The sequence below is a fragment of the Lygodium microphyllum genome, chromosome 1 (genome assembly GCF_053477565.2).
Source record: "Lygodium microphyllum isolate KBCC chromosome 1, Lygodium_microphyllum_v1.1.10, whole genome shotgun sequence".
NCBI classification, from domain to species: domain Eukaryota; kingdom Viridiplantae; phylum Streptophyta; class Polypodiopsida; order Schizaeales; family Lygodiaceae; genus Lygodium; species Lygodium microphyllum.
In genome coordinates this window covers 122,430,198-122,446,731 of record NC_141135.1, presented here as the reverse complement: position 1 = coordinate 122,446,731, position 16,534 = coordinate 122,430,198, and the positions used below count along the sequence as shown (strand labels likewise).

Sequence of the window (16,534 nt, the reverse complement as noted above, 5' to 3'; positions counted from 1 at the left end):
GCCTCGATAGATTGAAGCAAAGTTTGGTATCAGCACCTATCCTAAAACTTCCAGACCTCAATAAGGAGTTCGAGGTAGTAATTGATGCTAGCACACTTTCCTTGGGATGTGTGCTCATGCAGGAAGGTCATCTGGTAGCATACTCTTCAAGAAAATTGAAGAGTCATGAGAAAAATTATGCTACGCATGATCTAGAATTGCTAGCTGTCATCCATGCTCTAAAGCTTTGGAGACACTACCTATTGGGCAACAAGTTTACACTAGTAACTGACCATAAGAGTCTCAAGTGGATCTTTACCCCAGGACGAGCTCAACATGAGGTAACGTCGGTGGATTGAAGTACTAGAGGAGTATGACTTTGAAATCAAGTACCAACCAGGAAAATTAAATGTAGTTGCCGATGCGCTTAGTCGCAAGGCATTCCTTAATTCACTAATCCTGCAGAATCCATCAATAGCTAGATCTCTAGCTACAAAAGTATCTATGCCAAACAATCCGATACTTAAGTTAGCTAGAGAGGATGCATGCCATGATCCAGCCTATCAAAAGATGCTAAGGAAAATCTCTATCAAATATCAGGATCAAAAGCTACAGGCTAAGTATCATGAATTCTCTATTAATAGTGGACTTGTCTACTATAGAACAAGGCTGTGTATACCGACAAGTCAGTCTCTTAAGCAGAAGATATTGTGGGAAGCTCATGATTCCCCTTTCTCAGGACATCCTGGCTATGCCAAGACTCTTAATGCAGTTGGGAAGAGCTACCATTGGGAGAGGCTTAAAGGTGACGTTCTCAAATATGTCACCGAGTGTTTGTCTTGTCAGCGTATCAAAGCCGAATACGTCAAGATGCCAGGGAAGCTGCAACCGCTTGACACTCCCCAAATGAAATGGGAATTCATGAGTACAAATTTTGTTATAGGCCTACCCCAAGTCTAGGGAGGATACAACTCCATCATGGCTGTGGTTGACATGCTTACTAAGGTTGTATACCTTATTCTAGTAAAGACAAACTATAAAGCCTCAGACATTGCAAGATTGTTTATCAAGGAGATATTTAAGCTACATGGGTTACCCAGAAGAATCATTAGTGTTGTGATTCTCTCTTCACATCACACTTCTGGAGAGCTATCTTTGAAGCCATTGGAACTCAACTCTGCTTTAGCACAGCTTACCATCCCCAAACGGATGGCCAAACAGAGCGAGTCAATCAAGTCATCGAGGATATGCTTAGGGCATGCTGCTGTCGTGAGCCAAAAAGGTGGATTCAATACTTACCTTTGGTTGAATTCGCCTACAGTGCTTCTTACCAACAAAGCATTCAAATGACCCATTTCCAAGCATTGTATGATCATGACTGTCGAAGTCCCCTAAACTTCTCAGATCCAACCTTAAGGGTTGAAGCTTCAACGCAGATGTTGGAAGAGATGGATGACCAAATAAAGATGTTGGAAGCGATGGATGACCAAATAAAGACAATAGGACAGGACATCCAAGCTGCCAAGGATAGACAAAAGGCCTATGTAGATTTAAGGCGTCAAGAGAGATTCTTCGAAGAAGGAGACATGGTCTTCATTCGTGTACGCCCAAAGAAGAGTTCCCTATAATTAGAAGATTGCAAGAAGCTAAGTCCAAGGTATTGTGGACCATACAAGATCCTTAAGTGCCTAGGACCTAATGCTTATAGATTGCAACTCCCTAAGAACCTAAAGGTTCATAATGTATTCCATACCAGCCTATTGAAAAAGTATGTACCTAATCTTCACCATGTACTTGATGACCAACAAGTTGTAATGCCTAGTCAAGGAGTCCTTGAACTAAGGCCTGACAAGATCTTAGATGTTAGGAAGAGACAACTGAGATCCAGAACCTTGAGAGAATGCCTCGTCCAATGGAAAGATTATCCCGAAGAGGATGCCACTTGGATAGATGAAAGCACTCTCAACCATCAATATCCCCAGTTTATCTTGAGATGAGGACATCTCGATTCCTCCAAGGGGGAGAGAATGTAATATCCCGAAGGCGTAGGCACATGCGAACTACCCAATAAAAGATAATGGAATTATTCTTTGGATAAAAGAAAATTTTTTTATTATTTCCCCTCTCCTCCATCCGACTGTCGAGCTGGAGGAAGAGAGGATTAGTATGGTGAGCAAGCTCCTTGCTGGAGCTTGCCAAAGCTGGTGCTCATGCACCTCGCCACATAGGGGAGGGAGGATTCCCCTCCCCTTACCTATTTCAGTGGGGGAATGTAAGCGGGAGGATGGGATGAAAGGCTCTGCGTAGAGAGTCAAGCTCTGAGAGGAAAGAGAGGGCCGCCATGAAGCTGAACGCCATTCTGAATGGGGAGGGAGAGGCTGATGAAGTCGCTGCTTGTGCCGCTTGAGAGAGGGGGGGCTGCCGTGGGGCATCGCCGTCAAGGAAGATCTCCGCCGTTTGATTTCCCTACTCGCAGTCCATGGCCCCAGCTGCCAGTACGCCGTCGAATCGGCGTTTCTTCCCCCCCCCCCCCCTCCCTCCAATTTTCCCTTAGGCCCCTTTTTATAGCCTTTAAAGGCTACTTTTTTCCCTTTAAAATTTCCACCCTAAGGGCCCCCACCTTAGCCCTTTTTCCTTTCCCCCCCTCAAATTTCCCTTGAAGCCCTATAAGCCCTTTTTCCACAAAAAGATGTTACCTTAAAGTCTCTTCCTTCCCGGATCTTAAATCCCTTTAAGGGCCCCCTTAAGCCATGCAAAAATAACCCATCTAGCTCTCCCATACCTTGTTCTTTTCCCCCACACGTAAAAGAAAAGAGAGTGTTGAGGGTCTTTTCACACCTTCCTTTCCCACTCAAAAGCCCTCGTAAGAGATTCCACACCTTTTATTCCCCGTTCGTGCGAGTCTTTATAAGGCCATTAAGCCTTTTCCATGGCTTTAATGGGTCTTATTCGCGAAATATTTTGAAATACCCCCTTTCGAAATCCCTACTTCAAGGAGGAAGCCTTCTAAAACTGCTTTTGATGGACGGTGCAAGTTATTGCAAAAGGGAGCCACGGTGGAATTTCAAAAAGGAGTTGTAAAGCTGCATCCACGAACACCATATTGGGGAATATTGGAATTTCCCATAAGTTTGAGACACGTGGTCAAATATTTGGATTTGTCATAACTTGAATACGATAACTCCAAATCGAGTGCTCTATAGCTCAATAGATTCTATTTTTCAAGCGCTTTCCAATGATAGGTCATATGATATGGTTTTGAGAAACTCTTGGGCATGTTATCCGGGTGCCACCTTTTTAATATTCAAAAAATGGGAATTGGGAGATTCCCAAACTAACTAATATTGTGTTCACGACAAAAAGACTACATTCGCGATGCCTCCTAAGAAAGCCCAAGGCGCAGCTATAGGAGGGTCGTCTCCTAGCATCCACATGGACATCTCACCCCAAATCCAGGTTTTCCTTCCTAATTTTTATTTGGTATTGTTCTAATTCAATCATGCAAGGATAATTGTTGGAAATATGATACATTTTTGTCCTAAATGCTCACGATGGAGGAATTTAGTCATTAATATTTTCAATAAAACAAGCAAAATAAAGGAATCATAAATACATTTCTAGCAAATAGCTTTAGGGTTAATAGGGCATGCCCTAACCCAAGATATAGAGGATCTTGCCAAGTCGCAAGTCATCCTGGATCGAGTGCTGAATGCATTTGAGAGGAAGGATTCAGTACTTTGCAGTTTGCCAACAAAAACGACCAATGGAAATGTTTGTGCTTGTTACAGATTTAAGAGCACTGTTTGGCTTTGTTTGATCAATAAATTAAAAGATAAATGGATATCTAATACTTCAGGTTGAAGGTTTGAAGGGAGAGGCAGCTTTAGTTACCCCCGACTGCCTGCTAGACCCTAACCAAGGGGGTTGTTAACCGCGCTGGGAAAGTGGACCGAACCCGCCGCGAGAGGTCTCTCCGTTGAGCGTTACTTGGAGTAGGAGGACTCTTGGGTGCCAGAGGGGGATCTAGCCCATAAATCCCTCACCTTCCGAGCCCTGCACAAGAGGCTAACGTGACTTGGGATTGGATCTCCAGGACTGCATACTAGTCTACGGGCGGAAACTTGGATTAGTGATCCCTGTGGATTGTCAGATAGCCTTCGGGCGGATTGTGGATAAGCTTACAGGCTGGACTTTTTGTATTTCAAAGATAAATATGATAATCTCTTAATAAGGAACTTGTTTGACATTGTTTTTCTATGTCAAGTGATATGATTACGTGAGAGAACTAGTGCCTAATGAGCTAATTAAAGAAGCTCGTTGATACATATCCAACTAAATGTGTTAGGTAATTAAATAGCTAAAACAACCGGAGGAAAGTGCGGAGGATGTGGCCATAGGTCTGTCCTATACATGGGTGGTCTCGGTTGGCCGTGAACTTTTCTCAAACCACGATGGACAGTTAGAAGATCGTCAAGAACACGCACAACAAAAGTATTGACCTAGAGTTACAATTGATCCCGATTTACGTTGTTTTAGGGGAACGGAATGGGACTATGCCTTATGGTAGAGAGGTTGAGCTTCGCATCCCTCTCGTTTCCCATTCTCCTTGAACCAAGTGTAGCGTGAATCCGCTTCGGACCTAGCGTTTCTGCATAAAGTAGTTCGCTTGGGTTCGACGCTAGTTACCGTTAGGAAATTACCAATAAGGAAAACCCTAATTCAGGTTGGTCCTAAGTGGGAACGGCTGGCATACTTCTGCTACGTGGCAGATGCAGAAAGCCCTAGATTGCAAACCCGGTAATATTCCATGGGAGTGCTGGGTGGAGCTTTCTAGACATCCTTTCCGATGGACTGCTAAGACGTGTCCTGAAGATACAAGTGGACACGTTACAGTTTGTATCAGAGCGGACCGGAATTGTTTTTATGAAATCATAATAAGATAAAGTAAAGCAAAAGTGGCTATCGAAATATTTCCTTATTTCCAATGTTGTCTTGCAGAATTAGGAAGCGTGGAACAAGTTCTTAGTATTTCGAGTCATGTTTATGACTGCAATGCATTCTCCGCATTATCAACAAAGGGTTGAGATGATGAACATCCTAGAGCAAATCTATAATCCATCGCCTTTGTACATGGAACGAAGATGGACGGGTGCCTCAGGAATCTACTCTATAGCTGCCCACCGGTTTGCTTATCTACAAACCAACCTAAAGAGGATCAAGTGGTTGGAAGACCTGAAAGTCGTGAAGGTGTTCATTTTTGTGGAAGCTCACATAAACTCAACTTTACATATTCAAGGTCGGAGGGTTGAGATGAACTCATATGTATATGAGGAAGTAACCCGTGTGATCCCCGCCGATAGGATTAAAGTGTTGGGGCGCCATGAGAAGAATGGATTCCAAAGGAAAGGATACCCCAAACTTCCAATGACTTATCGATTCCTGAAGATCCATGACCCGAAACCATACTATTATACAATTTCTATAGATAAATGTAATACAACTTTATTCTCCCCAAACTAAATGTAATAGTTGGCTTATCATCGCAAGAAATGTTGTATTCCGAAAGGGCTATGCCCATATAAATACAAATAAAACTTCTTTTTATCAATGTCTGATTGTGCATGAGAATTGATAAAAATTTAAGTGGTTAGATTGCTTGGGTGATAGCGGAATTGAAGATGTAATATAAATCAATAACGTTTATCGTATAATAACGTTAAGAAACCGTTATCCATGCACAACCCCAGGTACAGGTTCCTAGTTCGCCTTCTACATCAAGTACTGCACAAGGAACTTTCAATCGATCCCCATATAGGAAAAAAAGAGAATTCCCCATGGAATTCCCTAGTTGAAAATACATATAAGTGGGGAAAGTTAAAACTAGGGAAAATGGGACATTTCCTAGTGAGAATAAGTAGGGAATCACATAAGACCTTTCCTATGTAGGAAATATTTCCTACATAGGAAATTCCTATATAGGAAATTCCTATGTAGGAAATATTTCCTACATAGGAAAATACAAAATTTTCTATGTAGGGAATAATTCCTATATAGGAAATATTCCATATATAGGAAAAAAATTCTAGAGGTGATTCCCTAGGTACTCTCACTAGGAAATCTCTCATTTTTCCTATTTTTTACATTCCCTACTTATATGTACTTTCAACTAGGGAATTCCATGGGAATTCTCTTTTTTCCTTATCACTTTATCTACTTTTCCCTTACTCTTATACATGCTAATATCAAACAAGAAATTACACAATAAATTTTTAACTAGAAAATTATATAGAGAATGTCATCATTTCTAAGTAAGGATCAATAACATACATCTAATGATCAAAATAGATTAAACAAATTAGGACATCAACATCTACCTCTAGCAACCAAATGAAAAATGAAAATAATTTTAAAGGAGCATAGAACTAAAAACTAATTAAGCAACATGTGTGTCTTGATTGTTTTATCCCATAAATCTCCAATATGTTGCAAAGTAATAAATGTTCAAATTAGTAATCACATTAAAAATATTTATATAGAAAAAAAAGTTACATACCTTGTCATTGCTTGAACTATGGATACTTTGTTCCAGAGTTTCTTGATGTTTAGTTGAGTACATTATTTTGTCTAAACCATGTGACAATAACTTTGAAAAGCTGGCACAATTTTCCATATCAAGTGTCTCATCTTCATTCTCAATATCCTACATTTTAAGCATGTAAAGGATAAGATTATACTGTTAAGAACATGAATCATATGGTCAATCTTAAATTTAATATAAAGCAAAGAACCTCATCGGATGTATAACATTGAAATTGTTCAAAGCTCTTTTCTTCCTCCACGAACATATTCATCTATGGGAAATAAAAGTTAATGTATAAGTATCTGTATAAGAGACATTCTCAAAGAAAGTTATTAGATATGAGCTTAAAAGGATTACCTGCAATGATAAATCTATTTGCTTGTATTGTTGTCCTTCAAAGGAGCTACTTTCTTCAAGAGGCTACATCAACAAAATGAGATCATGTGTATACATCAAATGTCTCCAAAATATATGGAATCAAGTACAAAAATGATAAACATATAAGATTATAAGATACCTTTTCCAAACCTTGTTCATTTGCAATATCATCCATGCTAGGAATGTATACATCAAGTTGATTAGAATCAATAGTAGCAACATATGGTTCACTCTACCATCAATAGACACCCCTAAATGAGTATGGGAGAAAAAGAACCAATCCTACACTTATGATATCAAACTTATAAATCATATCATCTTACCATTTATGATGTTATGTCATTTGATACATTTTGAAGCTTATCTATATCATCCACTCCAAGAGATGCGGATAATTCTCTCTATATGTCATAAGATTAATAGTTCAATAACTAAGAATCTACACCTCAAATATTAGGAAAGCCAATAAAAAAAGTAACAATCAAGTTACCTTCTTTAAAAGATTTTTTTTCTTCAAATACTTTCTTTCGTCTTGCTTACCCTTCCGCCAGTCATATATGTCATTATCTCTCCATATGTACTCACATCCAATAAACTTCAATGGTAAAATCTCATGGTGATTCTCTGATATGATTTTCATGATATACTCTTTATCCACATTTTTATAACGTAGATCATCTGGGTTTAAGGATTCAAACCACCTATGTACTCGATGATAATTTTCAAGCATGACAGTGTGTTGACTTTTAAAGTATTCAGCCAAGAGCTTTTTTCCATAAATTCTACCCTCTTCTCTAAATTTCAATATGGGTGGCTGATAGATATCATCATATGATGGTATGCGTATCACTCCTATTGATACTCAAGTGATCAAATATCATTAGTGAGTATAACCATTTCAAAAAATGACTCATTATCAACATAAGAAAGCTGGTAATACCTGATTCTTGGCTTGAAGAAGTGTTAAGGCAAGCAATATCAATGTCTTCCTTTCTTGCATTGTCTCTTGTGTCATCTTTAGTAACTTGTTTACCTATATATACATAGAGTTAACCAAAGCTCACGATAATACAAGGTTATGAAAATTTTCAATAGCACAAAAGAAAGTAATTAGATATTTTGTATCAATTTGGATCACCAAATTTGTACAAGTTTTTGATCCTTAAAGTTGGTACCTGCATCTTGACTTGAAGAAACATTATCGCAAGTAACCTCCTGATCTCCCTTTTTTACATTACCTCTTTCCCACATTTTGTTGTTCTTTTATCTACGTTTATATATATACACACAATTACTCAATGTTTAAAAATATGAATAACTATGAACATTTTAAATTAGGCAAAGAGACTAATTAAAGCTAGTTAATCTCAAAATGAATCACCTAATAAAGCAAGATGTAATATATGTACAAATTTTAATTTTCAAAGTTTAGTAGAAATAAAGACATATACCTGTATCGTGATTTGAAGAGACATTAGGGCCAATGACCTCCTTAGCTTTCATTGTTCCATTATCTCTTGTACCATCATTTGTGATTTTGTTACCTTTATGTACACATAATAAACCAAAGTTTAGAAACATAAGAGACTTGTATTTTTAAAAAGGAAGTGCTATATCAAACTAAATCACTTAATTTTTTAGCACTTGGATTAGAACACATGAATTAGTAATAAAATTAGGTATAAATTTAGTTATTAGAGTTAGTTGCGTTTCACTTCTTCCACAACTGAATCCACAAGCCCAAGTAGTTTGGGATCCTCACTCATCATTTTTTTCAAAAGAGCCATCATCTCTAGATTAGAAGTTGACATGGCAAACCTACATAGGCATGGTAACAATAAGAAAGTGTTTGCACTGCATGTTAGAAAATGTAAATTACATTAAGTAATACAAAACAAAAGACTTCAATAAACATACCGTCATAATGTTTGAAAATGTAAATTACATTAAGCAATACAAAACGAAAGACTTCAATAAACATACCATCATAACATTGTTGCCTCATGCTCATGCGAACGCCACATGGTAGGTACAATCTTTCTTTTATTGTCAATTGCAATTGCTTTTGTTTTGAGTACTTGCCATTTCTTTTTCGTGGATACACATAGCCACCAATCCTTCCAATCTTGATCCTCTATTCTCACTTTCCAAATATTTTCTTGCAAGTGTACATTAGTTAGCTAGCCCACTTTTACTTGCTTCATTTCATAGTGTACTGCTCTTATAATGGCACATTTGAGGTCATTTGGCTCACATAAAGCATCTCGATGAGACTTCATATAGACAACATCATTTTCCTCTAGCCAAGGAGGAATGCAACCAATGTAACCTATCTTAATCAAACGTGACCTTGGTCTCAAATCTTTTGTCTCATATGCGATGATATTGTTTCCATGTTGAAGTGGAATAAATTTGTGTAACAATGATTATATTGGTCTAATACAATCCCATGAAAATGGAACAAAACCATTTTGCAAGACACTCATACCTGTAGTGGTATCCACAACTAGACTTTCATAGCCACTTTCAACCACAATACATTGTCTGTAGTAATAAGCTCCAAAAAATAGTTTCACTTCACCATTGCATTCAAACGAAAAAAATGATGATATGCATGCTTTCCAATGGCCAACATCTATGTCCACTCTAAAGTCTTCATCGCATCTTACCACCACTTTATCTCCCACTTTATAAAATTCTCCCTTTAGAAAAACCTTTTTATATTCTGTCATTGTTTCCACCTCTATGTTGAAGCTATGATGAACATATATCTTTTCTTCATTAGTTGCATCCCTGCGTCTTAACTTCTTTGCTCCTATGGTTATTCCCTTTGTTAGAGCGACTATTTTGCATGCACAATCATTAGCCTTTTCTAAAAAACTCCATATTTCTTTTGCTTTCTCCACACATGATACATGCATGAGACCTGATGCATGCCATTCTGGACATTCATCGTACCTATTAGAATCCACTAAGTATCCATCAGGTGGTAGTAAAGCTTTGTGGAGTTCTCTTGTCATCCTTTGATACGGCATAAGTCTGTCATGTTGGTCTTTTGTAATATGCATAAATATCCATGTAAAGAATTTTCATCTTTGGTAGTTTGCATAAGAAATCTCATTATCTTTGTTATTTGTTTTGATATTGACATATACTGAGGCCATACGCTCATAAATATAACACTAGAAAGCATCATGACTACCATGTCGAATAATGTCATCCAAGAATTCTCCAAAACCTACATTTAGTAAGGCAAGAAAATATATATGATCAAAGTGAAATATAATTGCTATATAAATGAACTAAGAAAATAAAAAATACTTATACCTGCAACATGTTCCAAAGGAGCTGAGTTTGATCCTAAGAGTTCCTTAGAGCTTACTCTCCATGAACCAAGCAATTCTCTCAAAGTGTCTATATTTTCTCTAGACCAACCATGGTCACGAGTGTAGTTGTAAAAAGCATGAGCAATGTCTATCAGAATCAATCCTAGGTCATAGAATACCTTCGGAATACCTTCAATCTCACATAGTGCATAAGGCAAACACCATTGAATCCACTTTTGACTTTCCTCAGCCTTGTAGCTCTCACAATACTTTCTAGGATATCTTGGCCAACGACCATAACAAATAGAGTATGGTGTCACTTTAGTGACACGATGTGTTGTCTCATCAATTTTTACTTTCATCCTGTTATCCACAGTCCTTATTAGAGCACATATATATTTTGAGAACAAATTTCGAGCCAAAATATGCATGCAATCATATACAAGGTCCAAGGATAAATCAAAGCCATAGAGTTCATATAGTCTCCACAAGCATGATCTACTAGAAAGTCCTGCATCTTTCAAAATCTCTTCTCTTTCTGCTTGGGTGAGGGCTCGCTCTGCCATAGTCAAAGAACTAAGCATTTCATTGGTTGATCTTTTAATTGGTCTATATCTCAACTGGAATCTATTTTGATCATACAAGTAACGTCCTGAGCCCTCACCCTCCAAAGTGGCTATTGCTTTGTCTCTACGACAAAACGATTGACCACCATCTTTGAAAGATCCAATCTTGCACTGAGCTAGATGGTCTCGAGTTACCATCATTAGCATTGCACGTGCAATGAATCTTCGACTAAGAGAATTTTCATGCTCAACAATCTGTGTGATTGGATAATTGAAGTCTACTTCAAATCCATCAACAAATAGACTTTCTAATTCATCTATCAATGGCTGCATGAATATGTGAAAGAGTTTAATAGAGCTTCCAATAACTTTTTTGCAACTGAATGGCATAAATAAAACCGGTACAATTCCAATAAAGGAGCTCTTTCCAACATTGAGAATTTTGATTTCAACAACTCCACAATTCTTCTGGGTTGTCTTTGAGGCTTGGAATCCATCCCAATGTAATAACAAGGCAGAATTGCGTGGATCACCCTATTTATCACAAAACACACCACATTTTAGTAACCTATATCAAATTTCATTTATATTAATTAAAAAGATGAGCATGATAATAAAGTGTACCTTACAAATCCTTTTGTACCCATGTATGTGAGTTCGACATGATTTGTAGATCAACTTGTAGGCACTCTCAATATCATCCCATGAATGATCAAGCAATGGTGACCTTTGGGCAGAAGGCCAAGCTATATAGACTTGTTTGCAATGCATGTTATTACATATCAATGGAAGCTCAAAGTATGATTCAGGATTCCAAAAATCATTTACACTTTTGCATTTTGTACCATCCCAAAACTCATTTATTGTAGAATCACAAAGTGTATTCTCCTGTATTAACCATTTGTTTTTATTTCTCCACATTTCCAACAATTCATGGCATAGAGTTCTACTTCTAGTTAGTAGATGCAATTGTTCTCTAATGGAGACATAGTCAAAAGAGAGCATATCTTTTCTCGGTAGAGAACACTTGGAACACTTTTCACAACATTGTGAACAATCACGCTTTAACTTCTTCCTTCCTCCTTTTCTGGTGTTACACAAGCATTCAATTGTGTCTCTAATGTAGTTATCCTCCTTGCTTGGTTGATAAAGCAATGGTGCATGAATAGAGCTCTCACTTCCTTGGCATACCCTGTAACGTTGGGAGTTAACCATACCTAGCCGTGTGAACATGATACCAAGTTTCTCCCAACAAGTAGGAATATTTATACCATTCAAGTCTCCATCCCATGTGTTAGGCATTTGCACTAGTAGTTTGGCCAAGCTTGGCATATATATATTGTCCATATGTGCTTGGGGGGGATTAGAACTGACCATATCACCAAAAAGAATTTTAAGCATTTTATCTTGAAACTCAATTGAAGCTTGATGCTCATCCCAAAGTGCTTGCAATTGAATTATTCTTTGAACGATTTTGTCAAATAAAGATGGTTCAACATCATCCATCTCAAATGCTTCATGTTGTGGTTCCACCTCATTATCCTCCCTTTCGTCTAAATTGTCAATCTCATCTGATGGGTCATTATGGACCTCATCTCCCATGTCATTATGATCTAGTAGAATGTCATCTTGTGGTAGTCTTTGAGAGCCATGTAAACCAAGATTAGTAGTGAGACTCTTAAATCTTTCCTCAATTTTCATGTGTCTTGCATATGTTGAGTGAGGAACCATACGTCCACCTCCACAATATGTTCTGCATGTACACCACAAACGCCTACGTCTAGGCAAAGAGTGAGATGATGGTTGATCCATAGGAGGGTTATCTTCACTCATAGGAACATCATTGTTAGTAGAATTTTGACCTTCTTGATGAGCCAGAACTGATGAATGTATTATCCCATTCATATCCTTGCGATTGTGTGCATAGTAAGTTTGTCTAGTAACCAAGGGTTGAATGCCTACACTTATAATTGCACTGACATCTCCTTAAATTATTCATTATGGCTTCCTGAAACATAGACATAAATAAAAAATAATCAATCTATATATTAAAGTTACATATCAAAGGTTATACATCAAACAGGAAAAAAAAAGCATTACTCAAAGGGAAGTAGACTTTTATCTATGGTGGAAATAAATTATATTCAAGAACCATAAGCATAGTCAAGGAGATTTAATTAGAAAGCTGCAAAGAGTAGAAAGTGTATGAACTTAAAGCCTTGTGAAAATACACTTTAGGTAACAATCACACTCCCTTATAGAATACCTTTGTATCAAAATCTTCCAAAGATGCATAAGACTTAGTTTAGCAAAAACATGTGTTTATTATTTCTAAGGGTAGAGCAGGGATACGATAGTGCTATATGGTTTATAAGCATATTCATAGGGTGAAAGAAAAGTATGTTCACTTAATATTTTTATCTCAAAGTTCTATATTTATTATGGGCACATACATAAACTAGATCTTCCAGTAAAGTATAGCTAGATGTACATTATGAAGTGGTGCAAAGGTGTCACTTGGTTCATGTGAATTGAAGGGGAATTCAAGCTAACAATGAGTCTACAAACATGAGTAGGCTATAGAGAGAGAGATTATGAAACCCTACTTGGAAAGGAAGATCGGGCCAGGCTGGGCCAAAAAGACCCATCACATCACTTATTATTTCCCTAGTATGGTTAAACATCTCCTCGAACAAGTGATACTTGGAGCTTACTATAATAAACTTATGCTTGAGAAAACCTAGCATAAAAAGCAAACAAGAGATAACAAAACCCAGCTTGGATAGGAAGATCGTGTCCCTAGGGCTAATAAGGCTCATCACAACAGTTATAATTTCCCAAGAATGGTTGGACATCTCCTCAAAACAAGCAAAGGAGAGATTACAAAACCCTGCTAGGATAGGAAGATCGTGTCCCTAGGGTTATAAATAAGGCCCATCACAGCAGTTATCCTTTCCCAAACATGGTTAAGCATCTCCTCAAACAAGCAAAGGAGAGATTATAAAACCCTACTTGGATAAAAATATTGTGTCTCTAGGGCTAATACGGCCCATCACAGCAATTATCATTTCCCAAGCATAGTTAAATCCTCAAAGAGATATCTACTTTGACATTTTAGGGTGAAACTTTTCTTTGTTCATTGCTTGAAATCCTCCCTTAAAATAAAGAAGACACATGTACTCATCTATGACATGAGCTATCTAACTTCATCATCAAGTGTATCATCCTTCAATGGATGTTTGATAACTTTGTCGTCAAGCTACTTCCACATTAGAACTTCTATGAAACATATCATGAGATCAAGCAACAAAGTTTCACATGGATTTTCGATGACATCAATTCCCTATCTTGTCATTATCATTATAGTCCCTCCTATGTGGATATCATTCTCAAGAACATTGATAGAAATGCCATCTTCTATAGTCAAGGTTAATCCTACTATTTTCCTTAGGGGGGATGTATTACTAGAAAAATAGCCAATTCCCCTTGAAAATTTTGTATGCTAGTCACACCTCTCTTCAACTTAAGGGTGGATGTTGGATGGTAGTTCACCTACCATAAAGATAAGCCTTGATAGGCCCAACTACTTTCTTTACTAAAGGATAAGGTTGTCACTTACCACATGTAATACCTCTCACCTACCACCCATTGATTATCGATCTCATCTACCACTCTCCTATACTTGTATATAGAACACTTAGTCATAGCTCAAGTAGAAGTTCTCTCATAGTAGTGCAACAGAGAGCAAGTGGCATTCTTGTGTGCATTACACATTTAAGCATTATTTCCCAACATTTTTTAATAGCAATTTCCCAACATAGTATCATTCTCACTCTCTCTATTTTGGTCTTAACACTTTGTTTTCCAGCATGAACATCCTAACTCTCAATTTTCCTCTATTACTTCCCTTACTCATCGGGGGGGGGGGTGTGTGTGTGTCACTCTTGAATATATGTATCACATGTGTTCATCATAAGAGAATTTTAAAATATCATTGTCACACATATTTTACATACATAAGGGGACAATATAAAGGGGTTACAAACTAAATAATAAATGGTTATATCTTAATCATAATAAATTCACAAATGAGGGTATTTATATGCATATTGCATATGATGTGATTTTTGTTGAAGCCCATCTTATGCTTAAGAAGTTAGCTAAACAAGATGAAGCCTTCAAGCCTATATCTCAGCCTACTAGAAAAACCCAAGGATACTAACATGCGAGTAGCACCATAGATTCCACAGACATTGCCATGCTGTAGCATCATATATGCGAAGTCGCAAGATCTTTGGCAGCTTGGAACAACAGTGCGCAGCCAGTGGGAATCCAGCATTACGAACCATCTGGAAGGAATTCAAATGCGTTGAGAATACGCTTACCTCGACTTCGGCTTGAAAATGGACGGATTAGACGTGGGAGTGGTGGTTCTTAGCACACTCTTATAACAACGCTCGCAATCGGCCAGCGCCATTAGGATTAGCCATGGGTAGAGATTTCCATCGCAAGTCGGGCCAACAGATCCAGCGTTACTCCACATGGTTTGCAACCTCCATGTTGAAAAGGAAAATGGCGAAGCTATATAGCTACATGAGTTCCATTATTGATTTTGGTAGATCAGGTGCTAGCACGAATGTTGCGGACTGAGCAGAAAGATGTCTTGACTTGGAAAGAACAATGGGCCAATTTGCATTGAAAGCACTATCGATAAGAGCATGAATCAAAGTATAGAATAATCATGAAGTACCAAACATAGAACAGACCGTGAAGGTGCTTCGAAGCTCAAGACATCAACCATCGTCAACTACACGGACGGTTTGGGTGTAGCGACATCAAGCACAAGATTCAATGTGTAGAAGTAGGGCTGTTGACAGGTTGCATGTGATGAAGTCGAAGGCAATGTTGAAGATATCACGGCGCAAAAGCAATGTAGAGCCCCGCAAGCGTCGCTCACCTCAACCTCGCTCCACTGGTTCGGGCTTTGTTCCAAAGTAGCGATTGAGGTAGAGGCCATCTACAGCAGAGCGAAAGGCCAGCTTGCACAGGGGCACTCGGTCTCGGCGTCCAGCTCCCTCCTCTAGACTAAGGGCATCCGTTGGCGGGAATTAGAGGGTAGGTAGGGAATTAGGGGGTAGGGAATTAGGTAGGTAGGCAATTGGAAAACTCTAGATTAAGAATTGTTGTAGGCAACAATAGTAAGCATAGGTAAAGGTAAAATTTTCACATGATTTCATTAAATGAAGAGTGCATTACTCAGACATCTATACACTTAAAAATGTAGAAATCTTAACTAAACTAAGCACTCTTAATAAGAAGAGTCATGGCTTAAAAGCTTAGTTTCTTATCTAAAGACAACACATGTCTTCTTCTAGAAATAGTTTAGTGTCAAACCATGATAGCAAACATCATAATACAACAAACAAATATGCACACTTCTTAAAGTTTCTAAGGCAAGAACAAAGCATGCACCTTCATGGTTTTGGAGCTAGCATTAATTATGTGACTAGAGTCGAGGTCTAGAAGAGGGCAAATTGTAGGAGCTTACGGGGGCACCAATATGGTGTTCAATCCCATTGTTAGGATGACATATGTGCAACGTCTTGAGACAAAGAGAAAACATTAGTACAAGAAAAGAGTGGTAAATTTAAAACTATGTAAAGAAGAGGCATGGTTTTGGGATTCCTTTTCAAAATCAATGCAAG

The 16,534-nt window shown here is 38.0% G+C and overlaps 1 protein-coding gene and 1 long non-coding RNA gene across 2 annotated transcripts in view; both read right to left on the bottom strand.

Moving 5' to 3' along the window:
- The window catches only part of LOC148041628 (uncharacterized), a 65,315-nt gene extending 57,975 nt beyond the window's left edge, over positions 1-7,340 (bottom strand). Inside the window, exons 1-5 of the mRNA XM_087688570.1 lie at positions 7,261-7,340; positions 7,077-7,113; positions 6,917-6,979; positions 6,768-6,830; positions 6,533-6,679 (exon numbers count right to left, since the gene is read on the bottom strand). Coding sequence (XP_087544696.1) covers positions 6,533-6,679; positions 6,768-6,830; positions 6,917-6,979; positions 7,077-7,112 — 309 coding nt within the window. The 5' untranslated portion in view covers position 7,113; positions 7,261-7,340. The remainder of the gene's footprint in view (positions 1-6,532; positions 6,680-6,767; positions 6,831-6,916; positions 6,980-7,076; positions 7,114-7,260) is intronic.
- A 144-nt stretch (positions 7,341-7,484) lies between these two features.
- Positions 7,485-15,864, bottom strand: LOC148041627 (uncharacterized). Its single transcript, XR_015692451.1, has 4 exons — positions 15,215-15,864; positions 8,389-8,481; positions 8,113-8,204; positions 7,485-7,970 (listed from the first exon to the last, which is right to left on the bottom strand). It is a non-coding gene; the product is annotated as an uncharacterized LOC148041627 (long non-coding RNA).
- Positions 15,865-16,534: the final 670 nt, after the last annotated feature.